This window comes from Platalea leucorodia (genome assembly GCF_965183815.1).
Source record: "Platalea leucorodia genome assembly, chromosome: 2".
In the NCBI taxonomy this organism is placed as follows: domain Eukaryota; kingdom Metazoa; phylum Chordata; class Aves; order Pelecaniformes; family Threskiornithidae; genus Platalea; species Platalea leucorodia.
The window spans coordinates 57,034,896-57,048,460 of NC_138824.1; the positions used below are offsets into that span (position 1 = coordinate 57,034,896).

The following is a 13,565-nucleotide window of genomic DNA, read 5'->3' on the forward strand; positions in this document are numbered from 1 at the left end:
TAATGCTTCTGAAACCACATCCTAGGTATTGCTGAAGTGATTTAGCAGTTCAACCGAATGACAGAGCTTACATATTCTAGTTATAAGCTTAATACACACCATCTTTCACATAGAATAATTTTCCTATTTTGACTCAAATGGCACCCTTTTACCCCTTCTCTGTGGTTTAAAGGCAGGCTCATCATGCTCCAGAGAGCTATGCGTTTTCTCCACGTTCTGGAAATTTTCAGTTACAGGACTGGGGAAGAGACTCATACATGTGGTTTTAAAAATTCCTTTTGTACTTATGTTTACATTGTTCTCTCTCCTTCTCAATGGCTAAAATTAGGATACAATATACCAAGTACACCTATACAAAATGTTATTTACAAAATAGTGGAAAACATATAATACTATGAGGTTCTTTCTCCTTAACATAACTCATGTTTCATTATCTCTTTTTGATACATCTTTAAGAATGAAACCAACATAATTTCATTTACACAAATTTGGTAGCTTAAGCTTAGGGTAGAATTCAACATACCTAATTTTAACTTCCACTCTGGTATCCAGACTTCATGTAAAATCCCTCCCCAGTCACAGGAGAGAACTGTATGTCTCAAGAGGTGGTCATCCCCTTGGTTTAAATACATATGCGAGCTGGGACGAGCAGTCCTTTGGACTGTCTTTGTCATTCTACTAAGCAGAGAGGGAGTTTAAGGCACCTAGACTACACTCTTAGACACCTTAAGGTAGATGAGATAAATCCTATATCAATGTTACACACACGGATGTATTATTTTAACAGCTATTTAACAATCTCCCATGCAATTAGTATAACCTGATTGGATCAAATTAACTACATTAATTTGCGCACCCTTCTCTATTTAATTATACAGAATCTAAATTATATATTTCAGTACACATCTTCCAATTAAATATAGCCTAAGACACGTAAGCATGAATCATATTTCATATAAGGAAATACTGCAGACAAAAAAAGGTATCTCTTTACATACTTGGACTTTGATAATTTTGCTTCTGAAGTTGTTTAATACCACGATAACATCTGTCAGGTCAGCTACAGAATCTGTTCCTTCATGGCTGTGAGGAGAAAAAAACCCATGCAAATGTAGAGGCTCATTAAAACATGCATTATTACTTGTGTTTAATTAGAGTATAAGGTTTAGGATTGCTGATATTTATAGAAACAAGATTTCTTCACTTGCACCTATTTATATCTTAACTTCAGAAACTTTCTGAGTTTCATTCATCACTAGACATTGTCCACAGTGATAGCCCTCACTTTTTAATTTAGATTTTCACAGGAAATTTTATCAACCAATGAAGAAATACAGCAACCTAGAGCTGAATACATTATTATATATTATACAGGTATACACTACATTCAAATATTAAGCTACATTTTATTTTTCAAATATGGAAAACATCTTAGAAATTGCTGTGTGACGGCATTAAATGTACTTCTAAAATAAATCTGCTTTAAAAGCTCTAGGGAAAGCTTCATCACAGTGCTGAGAGAGTAAAGAGTGGCTTTGGTTAACTGTACCTTGCAAGACATGGCTGTGCAAGGCACCATGTGAACATTTGCCCTACTGAACATCAGTTTAAAGCCATTCAGGCACCTCAAAACTGTACTGCAGTCCACTGAGTAACAAGTATGAAAAATGTTGCTATCACTCTGTGATACAATGTAATAACATAATTCTCAAATTGTATAGCTTTTATACCTCAATAGCCCATATATTTTTCCTTCAATCCTTTCTGTCTTTTAACAGCGTTATGTGGTTTCCTCTTGCTAAGGCTACACATACAAAAAATTGGTTTAAGAAAGTAATCTGCTATCCCTTAGGCTTGATTTTTTTTTTTTCCTAGAAAATAGAAATATTAAAACCTCATTTCAATCTGTTTCATATTACTTATCTAAAAGTGACAAGATTTTATATATTTAACTGAATTTTCTATTTAATATATTTCTGTAAAATGTGCCTGTGATTACTAAGTTTCATAGAGATGGCTAATTCTGGCACAAAACCATGTTCAGGATTATCTCAACTTTTCTACCCTCTGATTTAGTTTCATTTTCACTTTTAAAATATCGCATTTATGAACACTCAGCCAAGAACGGTCTTTTTATCACAGGGATGAACAGTATTCAAAATAAAAGGGAACAGATCTCCATTTTAAATAAAGCATGTCATTAAAAAGCTCTAAAATAGTAAAACTAGAGCTAAACACAAACTGTTCATGGCAGAAATGGCAGCAGCTGGCGAAGTGTTCCCATTTTTGCCCTCAGTTTTTACACAACCAAAATTTTTTCTATTATTATTCACTCAGTTACATCAAAATCTCTGTGTTATGAATTCTGTAGCTAGCTCTGCAGCTCTGCTGATGAAGATGATTTTCCAAAGTCTTTACAATATTCTCAAAGTGTTTGGTTTGGCTGTAAATTTAATAACATCGGTTTGTCTCCCTAAATCTCTTCCGTGGATCCCTCACTGTGGCTCCATCTTTACCAAGTGCCAATTGTTTTACTCTGCACAGCACGCAGTGTGCTGAATTTCTGTCCCAGTACGAATAATGTACTGAAAACAGTGATAGTTACCATTAGTTACTTTGGACACTTAATGTTGGTCTCAAGATCCAATCTATCTGTTTCTCCATTCACATCTTTGTATACCTCCTACTATTACACTGTGGTAACATCTTTTCCTGACCAAGTACCTTTCTTCATTTCGATTCCTAGCCACCCAACTATTTGCTCCATGGCTACTTACAGACGAGGATATTCACTTGTTTTTAGGTAGGTATCTCTCTGAAAGAAAACCGAGTCCATCATACCGCCCTCTAATTTTAAATCAGTGTGCCGAATCTTATACAGGACCTCTCCTCCTTTCTCTGTCTCTATCCATATGATATTCAGCATGTTGTAATTTTATTCATGTAATAGATGCACATTTCAAATGAGCAATCATGTGAATAAGTTTTTGAATGTGACCTGGGGTCTGGAAGAACTGGGATCATGATTTATAAACTGCCTTAACAAATCCAGTGAGGATTTTGTGTTTTGTCCAAAAGGTACTGAACACTGTTAGTGTAACTTAGCTTGTAAACTCACTGAAAGTAGGCACAATTTGCTTTTTAAATCCAAGCAAAATGTCTTGCATACTGACAGCACTATTAAATATTTAACAATAGCCACTTTATTGTTATATAATTGTTGTATAAAACTAAACGTGTCCAGGAAACTATTTAGGTCCCAGCTTTAAAATGCTTCAAAACTCCTACATACTTTTAATAGAAATACAATTTATAATTGTCCATCTGGATGGAAAAAAACCATTCAAGTTCAACAAATGGAGACCTTTTAAAATCTCAAAGGAAACAAAAAAAAAACCCTCTTTGCCCAAATTATAGAAGATACAACTTTCAGTTAAGCAGTCTGCATACCATCAAAATATAATAAATTGTATCTACCTCCCATTTTAAAAATTAAAAATTCAGCAGGAGCATATATATATATATTCATATATAAACTATTATTTTCTGCTAAGTCCTATCTTGCAATACCTACCTGTTTTCCTACTGACATCACAAAATCAAAGCTCCAATAACAAGCAGTGCCCAGACTGTTGCTGAGTATACCAATTTTCATCTTCCTAATATTCATAGTAACTTATTAATAACAAATTGATGTACAAGTGTGACTGCTTCAAAATAATGATCCTTGTTAGAAGCAGTGTTTGGGGGGAAATAAAAAAAAGCCGCTTATTTCAAAAGCTGTGTATTTACATAGAATAAAAATAAATTACTTGCATGTGTATTAGATGCTACTATGAGAGAAGCAAATAAGCATTGAGGTATAAAACATGCTGTAACTTCAAATTCCTATATTTCTCCTAAAACTCCTATTATAACATACAGGCCTGTGCCTCAAAGAAAACAGGTCGTCTCACAGTTCAACAGGAGAGGATATGACTACTATACAAGGATGAAGAATATCCTGCAATGCCTCTTGGCAAAATTCCATCCTGTCAAATAGTTGCTCGCGTTCTGATAGCAATTTAATACAATTAATACTGATATCATTAAAAGTAATAGCAAAGACCCTGGTACAGCCTCCCAAACATACTTTAGCTGTTGTACTCTAAGCCTATGGCTTGTAATAATTAAATGAAATAGATGTTATTGTTTCAATTCCTCATCAAGTATTAATTTTAAATAACTTAGCTGAGCTCAATTAAGCTCATTTGTATTACTTCTTAGGGAAAATCAGCAATCTTAAAAAATGCAGATGTTTTCAGTTTCCTTTGATCCAACCTAGAAAGTTGAGTGGTTTTGTTTCGTTTTGTTTCATTTTTTAATTCAACTATAGCTCGCTACGTTTTTATTTTTTACACTGATGTCTTTCATAAATCACTTTATATATCTTAGGAATGCATTGTGAAATTAGACAAATGATACAGCTACAGTTGGTGGAGATTAAGTGAACTTCTTAGGGTAAAGACTATGTTTTTCTGCTTTTTCAACAGATTGTGAGTGGTTTCTAGAAAAAAAAAAAATGAAAATTGCAAACTAATAGAATGAACCTAATACCCTGTTAACATTTCTTCCTGTAACGCTGAAATTGATGCATTAACTAAATATTCAGAACAGCAAACACGTTCATCAATTTTTTCATTTTTTAATAGTAGCTGATGACTAAACATCACATGGAACTATGTGTTGCTGAACTCCAAGTAATAATAAATATTTTATAAGAAAATAGACCTGTTTCAGCCCACAGAATTATGGGGGGGGGGGGGGGGGGGGAGTTAAGAACTGAAGCTGAAATAAAATAAAACAATGCTGTTCCTGTAGAAGGGACCGGATCCAAAGCTTCAAGAGGAAGCCCTCATATGCTACAGATCTATGCTGTCACATAAAACTTGAGAAAAAGATGATACATCTAAGGAATACTTGGAATGATGGCTAGTGCATGTTCCTCATATGAAAATTGACCATGGAAATTACAGATCTATAAGCCATACAGGTGGCGACTAAATGCCAGTTACTGGAGTACAACGTGACTTCTTTCCATGTACAGGAGTTTCTTCCCAGAGAGGGAAGTGTGGTGCAGTCAACATGCAGCCAGGGTACAGAACTGAAGGATGCTTCTAAATCCTAAGGTGAAGGCATAATCACAGTGATTCTTAGATGACTTAGATGATGAAGAAACACTCAAAACTAATTTAAGAAAAAAGTCTAGAGCAGAAATGAATATAATGCTCCTGTTAAAAAAAGATGCCACCCATCAATAACACTGCATTCAGAGGCACCCTCAGGACTTAAAAAAAAAAAAAAAAAAAATTATGAGAGGGAAATTGATTGCACTTACTCCAGCTGATCAAGATGCTGCTGGAGAGCTAGCAATGCTCCAGCAGACATATTCGTGGAATTACATATTAAGTATGTTGGGAATACCAAAATATTAATCAACAAAACCATGAGTGGTATTTCTACAGAATTTGGTGCAGGCAGTTGCATGGTAATGCTAACCATGCTTGGAACTGACAGGACAAGTGTCTGGTAGCTGTGTAGCTGTATAGTAAGAGACTTTGCTAGCATCAAGTCTAGCTGAGCAGCTTAGGCTTATTATGCATTAACATATCCAAATGCTTTCAAGGACACATGGAGCAATCAAAGAACAACTTACACTATCAGCAAATAAGGTATCTCTTATAAACTTCAAATCATCATTTGATTCTTGTTCTATTTTTCTTACGTTATTTTTGCCCATTTTCCTTCAGCATTGTCAGATCTTTTCAAAATATGTTGCAGTTTCAGATTCATTTATAAGTATGTTTCCAAAAGATAAATTAATACTTACGAAAAAACCCGATAAATCTCTTCGGATCTTCCTTTACGCAATCGCAATGTCCAAGCACCTGGATTTGCTTTCAGCTGAAAATACCCCTATGAAAAAAAGGGACAGACAGTCACTGGTTCTGTCAGCATTTCAGAATCGACCATGTACACATACGAACATCAATTATCCAGCATTTGATACTGCAGCCAAGGTTAGTGACCAAGTCCTACTGCCATACTAGCCCTGAAAGTAATATGGCAGTGATACAGGAAAGGTGATACTTGGTTGCATGTCCATATTATTGCCTTTCAGTGCTCCATTTGTTTCTAGCTGCATTTGAGTTCCATACAAAATCTCCACCTAGAACAGTAAGTAAGTAAGTGAGCAATAAAGAAAGAAATTACTAAACTGATCCTAAACTGAAAAGTTTCTTTGGAACTTAAAATTTTTGTCTGGAACAACTTTCCAAGTCAACACAGCTCCTTCCCGATTTAGGAACACTGTATATAGCTAGCACTATGTGAAAGCCCGACGAAGCAAGCTTTGGAATGTGAAGAAACATTCGAAGTTTCATCATGTTGAACATCCTCTACTAATTGAGACTGTATTCAGTACTTGTAAAAAAAAAAAAAAAAAAAAAAAAAAATCAAAAATCAAAGATTCACAGTTAATTAAGCATTTTATTCCTTGAGATACAATATTTACAGATAACAGAGAATGGGAGATAGGTAACAGATCTTATTCATCAAAATTAATCCTTCCTTATCAAATTACCTTAGCCAATAGAAAATAAATCTTTTGCTTCAGAAACCACAAAATCTTCTCTACAGCCTGCTAAAACCAAAAATAATTACTTCGGATGACCAGAGGAATTCTCAGGTGTGGATTTGTCCTACAGAGGCTTTAAGCACTTAAATGAAACATCTAAACTAGGAACCTTCTTTTGCCTGGATCACTGTGTAACAAAAATGGTTATTTTAATCAGAATGTGATTCACACCTTACATTTGTTGGTGGAATCTCCATCTGAATATATATACCTCCTACCATCTCCTTAAGGCAATTAGACTCCCAGTTTAGGCACTTCAGATACAGATCTAAAACCAGGCTATATCCAAAACTACTCTGGATCAGAAGAGGAGGGCGGGAAAGTTCAGCACATCAGAGGTGCACATCTTCCTTTGTAGATGGTCTCAACTCCAGGATACTCCTGTTCCTTTTAGCGTTACTAAGCTTGCAACACAGAGAAGTGGATTCAAAGAACAAGAAACTTAAAGAATTATAAATATTATAAAAATATTTATATATTTTATATATTATATATATATTTATATATTTTATATATTATGAAGAAAGAAGAGTGTGCAGTTGTAATGACTGTTTCTGTACTTAATACTTACCAGGTTGGCCATCACAATAGTATCAACCATGACAGGATTAGTCTTTGTGCCCAGAGTGAACTGTAACCCTCGAGGAGGTTGTCCAGTTGTCACATCAAAGCAATGTCCTTCAAGCAATATATATTCTAGCTCATATTCTGCTATAACTGTCCCTTTTATCTGTGGAAGGAACATTTCATAAATACACAATGTCATTTAACTATGTGGGAAAAACAACATATTACAATGACAAATGTGTGGGATTTACCTCACCTAAATTCAACTGTCAGAGAGAGAGAGGCCCTTCCAGAAGGAAGTTCACTCCATTTTAAAATAGGTATCCAAAGCAAAGAGAATGACTGACTGTCTGGAGGGACCTTCTCTCCATTGACTGTTGAGGAAGATGAGACATCTCAACTGCGGTAAGGTAAATCCCAACCTTTATTTTCAAAATACACCCTCCAAATACATAGCTTTGGTGGATCAAACACCCTCAATATTTTGCACAGGTTTAGTGACTGAAACAAATCTATTGATTTTGGAGCTGAGGGAATAAAAATATGATTTAGAAAATTGTGAACTAAAAAAGGGTCAAATATATTTTAATCTATATTAATAAACAGCAATATATTCAGGTTTATTTGAAGATTTACCTAGGTTAAACCTATTATTACCAAAAATATTTACAAAAGAGAAATAGAAAGCTAGCACATAGAATCCCTTAATTGCTTTATTTTTATCTTAAAAAAAAAATATTTCCATAAACATTATGAAGCTCAACACAGCAGATAAATTGCTTTTACTTGTATTTTGCAGTCTGATTTTTTTTCTGTTTCACTGCTTTTTTTTAAGACTTGTTTTTGTGGTTTTTTTTGTTGTTTTTTGTTTTGTGTGGTTTTTTTTTGTTTTGTGTGGTTTTTTTTTTTTTTTTTTTTTTTTTTTAAAGTAAGAGAGAATGTGAAAAAAAGATGATGCAAATAAAAATGGTAAAATACTGACCAAATAATTAATTCCACAGAAAGCATTTCTGGAAAACAAGAGACAAAAATCCCACAAGATTTCTACTTCCCTCTTGAGGTAGAAGGCCCAACACAAGTACTATAATGTTTACAAACTATTACTTACATCCTGTAAATGAATGTTATCGAGATCACAGGAACTGTTTACTGCTTCAACCAACCAGCTTTCAGGAGTGATCATGTTTAGAGTCAAAAGGAGTGATTCTGGCAATTCTAGGAATTTTGCCATAGGTTCAGAAGGAAGGTGCTTGTTGATCCCATAAGTTAATTCTGGTTCCAGAACAAAACGATAGAAGCTGTTGAAAAAGAAGTGTTCAAAAAACAAAACAAAACAAAAAACACTTACTGAAGCATAAAGTTCCGAACATGAAGTTCTTCTAAAATACTTTAAAATATAGTGAATGTTTACCAAATTAATGATGTTTGGAGGCATGGTAGCTCCCTGTCCTTTTGGAGTACTGTCAGACAATAGCTACAGCATCTCATATGGGCTGGTAGATGAGCATGGAACTATTCGCTTTTCATAAATTTTTGCTGGGAAAGTGCATTGCTTCCATTAACATTCTAAAAGGCTGGGAAGGTAAATACCCAAGAGGTGCATCTAAACATCTTGACTGTGAACTGCCTTGGGTTCTCAGAATCTGTATCACTAAACCAAGCAGAAGGACCTGTCTGCTGGAGGAACAGAGCCTTTGGGAATAGTTCCTGACACTGGCAGCAGCAAAGACAGAGCACAGGAAAGGAGAGGTGTGGCTATTCCCCTTCAATGCTTCCTCCATTTATTCCACAGGTAAAAAGATCCTTGCAACAACAAAATAATGATCATTTTCTTCCTCCCTCTACTGATATTCAACAAAATGAGGAGAATCAGAACAGAGAAAAAAGAGCACTGAAGATGGACAGTGAAAGCAGCAAACAATGAATGCTTCACATGGAGGAAAAAAAAAAAAAAAAAAAAAAAAAGGAGATTTATTTACTGTGAAAAGTAAAAAGGTAAGGAAGTCTGTACCCATCAGGAGGAATGCAATTTTCCCACAAAGTATACGGGCTAGTATATGGATGCATTTCATATCAAACCATTGCTGCCAGAAAAATACAACCTGTCCACAGAGTGGATGCCAGAACACTTCTTCCTCTCACCTCTCCCAAGAACAAGGAAAGAACCAGGCACTAACACGTACAAAGTGGCTAGCTTTAGAAGTGACCATGACAATGTTCACACAAGATACTTAGAAGACTGATGATTAAGACATTCTTTTGTGGTATAAGAAATGTGAGTTCAATTCCTCTTAAACCAAATAGAAACTAAGGGCTTCTGTTTTGTGAGCAAGTGGTTAATTCTCTAATCTGCTGGCTAAAGGGAAGGCAGTACCATCAGCGCCCTCTCATACTAAGATTATAGGTAAAATATCTGCCAAAGGGATGGCAGTGCTTAAGCCTTTTTCTTAGAGGGAAAGTAATCCTCTCTGGGGAATTCACTTCAGCATAAACATCTATAACTGAATTGGTGAACCCTGGTCTTTACAGACAGTTAAAAGAAACTTCAATTTAAGGCAAGTACTTTCAGGGTATAATATTCTTAACGAATTATAACGAGATCTCAAATGCAGACAGTACATTTACTCAGATGAATTTCATCTTTAAGTTAAGTGTACTTAATCTGTAAAATTCATCACACAGTAAGCAGACTGTAAGAAGTGACCAAGTTGGGCAGACAATTTCCCTCTGCAAGTTTTCACAGGCATGAAAGACTCTTCACTGATTTCTCCAAGGATTGTTTGTGACAAGTGCATTTGATGGACTGGATCACTTCCCTGTGATCCCATGCTTGACACCTTAGAATTAGAGTTGTTCTATAGACAACTGCGAACTGCTTAAGTAACATTCAACTAACATTTGAAGAAAATAACTAATGCAATAAAAGAATTCAGAAACAAACCACTGATTCATTTTTTAAGGGAATATACATTGTTAAGGCGGTTTTCCAAACCGAGCAAGATCATATACTTGTAGGAAAAAGCTATAAACTACTTACCTCTTCAGTGGTACTTCTGACAGCTTAGATCTGCAGTTCAAAAACAACCTGAGTTTCACATTGATAATGTCTTTGAGTACCTACAGAAGAAAAATTCTCTGTAAAAAATGGTTCTTGGTAATCATCAAACTTTGAAAATAAGCCAAAGTTATCCTTGCGACATCCTGTCATTTCTCAAGCTTCAGCAGAAATCTCAAACATTTTAAAGTTCTAAATATATCTGAATATTAAGGGATGTTGTCAGATATTCCAAATAAAGATTTGACCTTTTCTAAAACTGCATGATTTAGCACACGATATTCTTGATAGTCAAAATGTTAATGTTTTCCCCTAGTGATGCAGTTTTTTAAAGAGCAGCTATCCCCATTTTCCAATGCTTGAGTAAATATTATTATTATTATATATATATTATTTATAGAAACTATATTATTAATATATATTATATATTATTACACTGTGTTTTCTAGAAGATATATTAAAGCACTTGAAAGTTTGCAAGTACAACACCTGCCTTTTATTCAATAACTGATCTTAAAACAATGATTTTCACTCTTATTAAAACTGTTGTATACAGTAAATTGTTGAATATGGTAAAGCTCAGAATGTTATTTTAATACTTAATTAAGTATTAATTAGTGGTAGTGGTCAATGGTTCAATATCCAGATGGAGATTGGTGACAAGTGGTCTCCCTCAGGGGTCTATACTGGGACCAGTACTGTTTAATATCTTCATCAGTGACATACACCAAGCTGAGTGGTGCAGTCGACATGCCCGAGGGACAGGATGCCATCCGGAGGGACCTGGACAAGCTCGAGAAGTGGGCCCATGTGAACCTCATGAGGTTCAACAAGGCCAAGTGCAGGTCCTGCACCTGGGTCAGGGCAACCCCTGGTATCCACACAGGCTGGGGGATGAAGGGATTGAGAGCAGCCCTGAGGAGAAGGACTTGGGGGTACTGGTGGATGAAAAACTGGACATGAGCCGACAACATGTGCTCACAGCCCAGAAGGCAAACCCTATCCTGGGCTGCATCAAAAGCAGCGTGGCCAGCAGGTCGAGGGAGGTGATTCTGCCCCTCTACTAAGCTCTGGTGAGACCCCGCCTGGAGTTCTGCGTCCAGCTCTGGGGTCCTCAGCACAGGAAAGACATGGACCTGTTGGAGTGGGTCCAGAGGAGGCCACAAACATGATCAGAGAGATGGAACACTTCTACAAGGACAGGCTAAGAGAGTTGGGGTTGTTCAGCCTGAAGAAGAGAAGGCTCTGGGGAGACCCGATTGTGGCCTTTCAATACTCAAAGGGGGCTTTATAAGAAAGATGGGGACAGACTTTTTATCAGGGCCTGTTGTGATAGGACAAGGGGTAATAGTTTTAAACTAAAAGGGGGTAGATTCAGCCTAGATATAAGGAAGAATATTTTACAATGAGGGTGGTGAAACACTGGAACAAGTTGCCCTGAGAGGTGGTAGATGCCCCATCCCCGGAAACGTTCAAGGTCAGGTTGGACAGGGCTCTGAGCAGCCTGATGTAGTTGAAGATGTCCCTGCTCATTGGGGGGGGGTGTTGAACTAGATGACCTTTAAAGGTCCCTTCCAACCCAAACCATTCTATGATTCTATGATTTAATAATTTTAAATGTCAGCAATAGATTAATGCTGTGTTAAACTGTTCAATCAACTTCAAAACATTCCAGTAAGTTAAAATATTTCTACTTCTTCCTCAGTTTCTTTATCTGCTCATTTCTAAAATACTAATTTTCTGGATGCTGTTATATAGGAACCATAATACTAGGACTATTTTTTTTTCTTATTTTTTTGAGCAACCTATTTTGTTTAAAGTTAATGAAGTTATTAATTTCTTTAAAGCACTCTTAAAAACCTTTACCAAGTTATCTTAATTTCTGTGGTTTCTGATCCAAAGTGCTTATTTGAAAGCATAAAGCAGCTGTGTCTACCTTTATGGATATTATTAGAAAAGAAAATAAGATATTAAAGCTAAGTTAAAATACTGATACCACTAAGGCTAAAACCTAAAATTACTATAATGGCAAGTAAATTGGGAACAAAGCAAGACAATTGTCATCATTAAATCTCTCTTATTATAATCATTTTTTCTTTCCTCACTTCAACCCATGTCTACACATACTCTTTACTCTAGTGCTACAACTTTACATAGTCCTAGGGACCTGTTCTGCTCCTAGTTTCTCATTCTTATCCTTCGTGTCACCTGAATACCATCACTGAAAAACTACTGAGCAAAAAATAACGACTAGGGAATGGCCTAAGGGTGAGAACAAGAGAAGCAGCAGGAAATGAGAACCTCAACAGCACTGAAAGCATAATGAGGGAAAGTATTACATGACATGGGTTAAAGACCACCAAAATCAAAATAGAGGTCAGAGTGATGCAAGTATCTATCCATTATTCAGAATAAAAAGCATTTGTAACCAGTGCTAGCTGGTCTCATCTACTAAAACATATCCATAATTTTCAACATTAAAGAAAACAATTTCTCAAATAAAGATGTTGCATCCAAAACTATGTAAACCTGTATTGGACTTTTATCTTCAAACAAGATAAAAACCTCATCCCATTAGTAAGAACAATACTTCAGCACTCTGCATTGATAGGTTGTTGTATGCAGGATGAAATGATCTTGAACAAGCCTGAGGTATCCCAATTCATCAGCTGACCATGAAATTTAATATAGTATTAAATATTAATATTAAATGTTATTACAAGGACACCAAAAGCCAGGGCATTCAAGTCAACACATGAAAATGGTTCAAGATTGGAAAGCCTTTTTTCTAGCAGGATATTTCAAGAGTTCAGTCTGTTTACTTTAATTAAGAAAATGCAAAGAAGAGCATGGAAATTTTGTTCAGGGAGTATTTAAAACTGTAACAAAGGGCTGAATTACTTCAGTTTACATGGCTTGAAAATTATGTAAGCCCAAGTTTTATTTTACATGTGCAGTCACTTTGCAAAATGCTTACTGTAAGTTACCCACAACTCATCTGAAAAGCATTATCTCACTAAACCATGAATATTCAACCAATCACTTGGAATTGTGAGTGAACATCACCATAATATGAAGCATCTACACTGAAAACAAACTCTTATAATAGAATCCTCAATAGAACTGGCAAAATGATAAGAAGATGAATGCTTACAGCATGGAGCTAAATACAATTCTGCAATTCCAAATCTGAGTTTAACAGTCAGGTTAATTAGCCACTGGAAAAGCTCGCTAGGAGCTGTGATCTTACTCAACTGCTTGATAATA

General features: G+C 35.6%; 1 protein-coding gene across 1 annotated transcript in view; it reads right to left on the reverse strand.

Moving 5' to 3' along the window:
• Positions 1-13,565, reverse strand: part of UGGT2 (UDP-glucose glycoprotein glucosyltransferase 2) — a gene marked incomplete at its 5' end in the record, with an annotated part of 93,482 nt that overhangs the window by 16,671 nt on the left and 63,246 nt on the right. Inside the window, 5 exons of the mRNA XM_082332838.1 lie at positions 999-1,083; positions 5,870-5,955; positions 7,248-7,406; positions 8,352-8,541; positions 10,281-10,360. Coding sequence (XP_082188964.1) covers positions 999-1,083; positions 5,870-5,955; positions 7,248-7,406; positions 8,352-8,541; positions 10,281-10,360 — 600 coding nt within the window. The remainder of the gene's footprint in view (positions 1-998; positions 1,084-5,869; positions 5,956-7,247; positions 7,407-8,351; positions 8,542-10,280; positions 10,361-13,565) is intronic.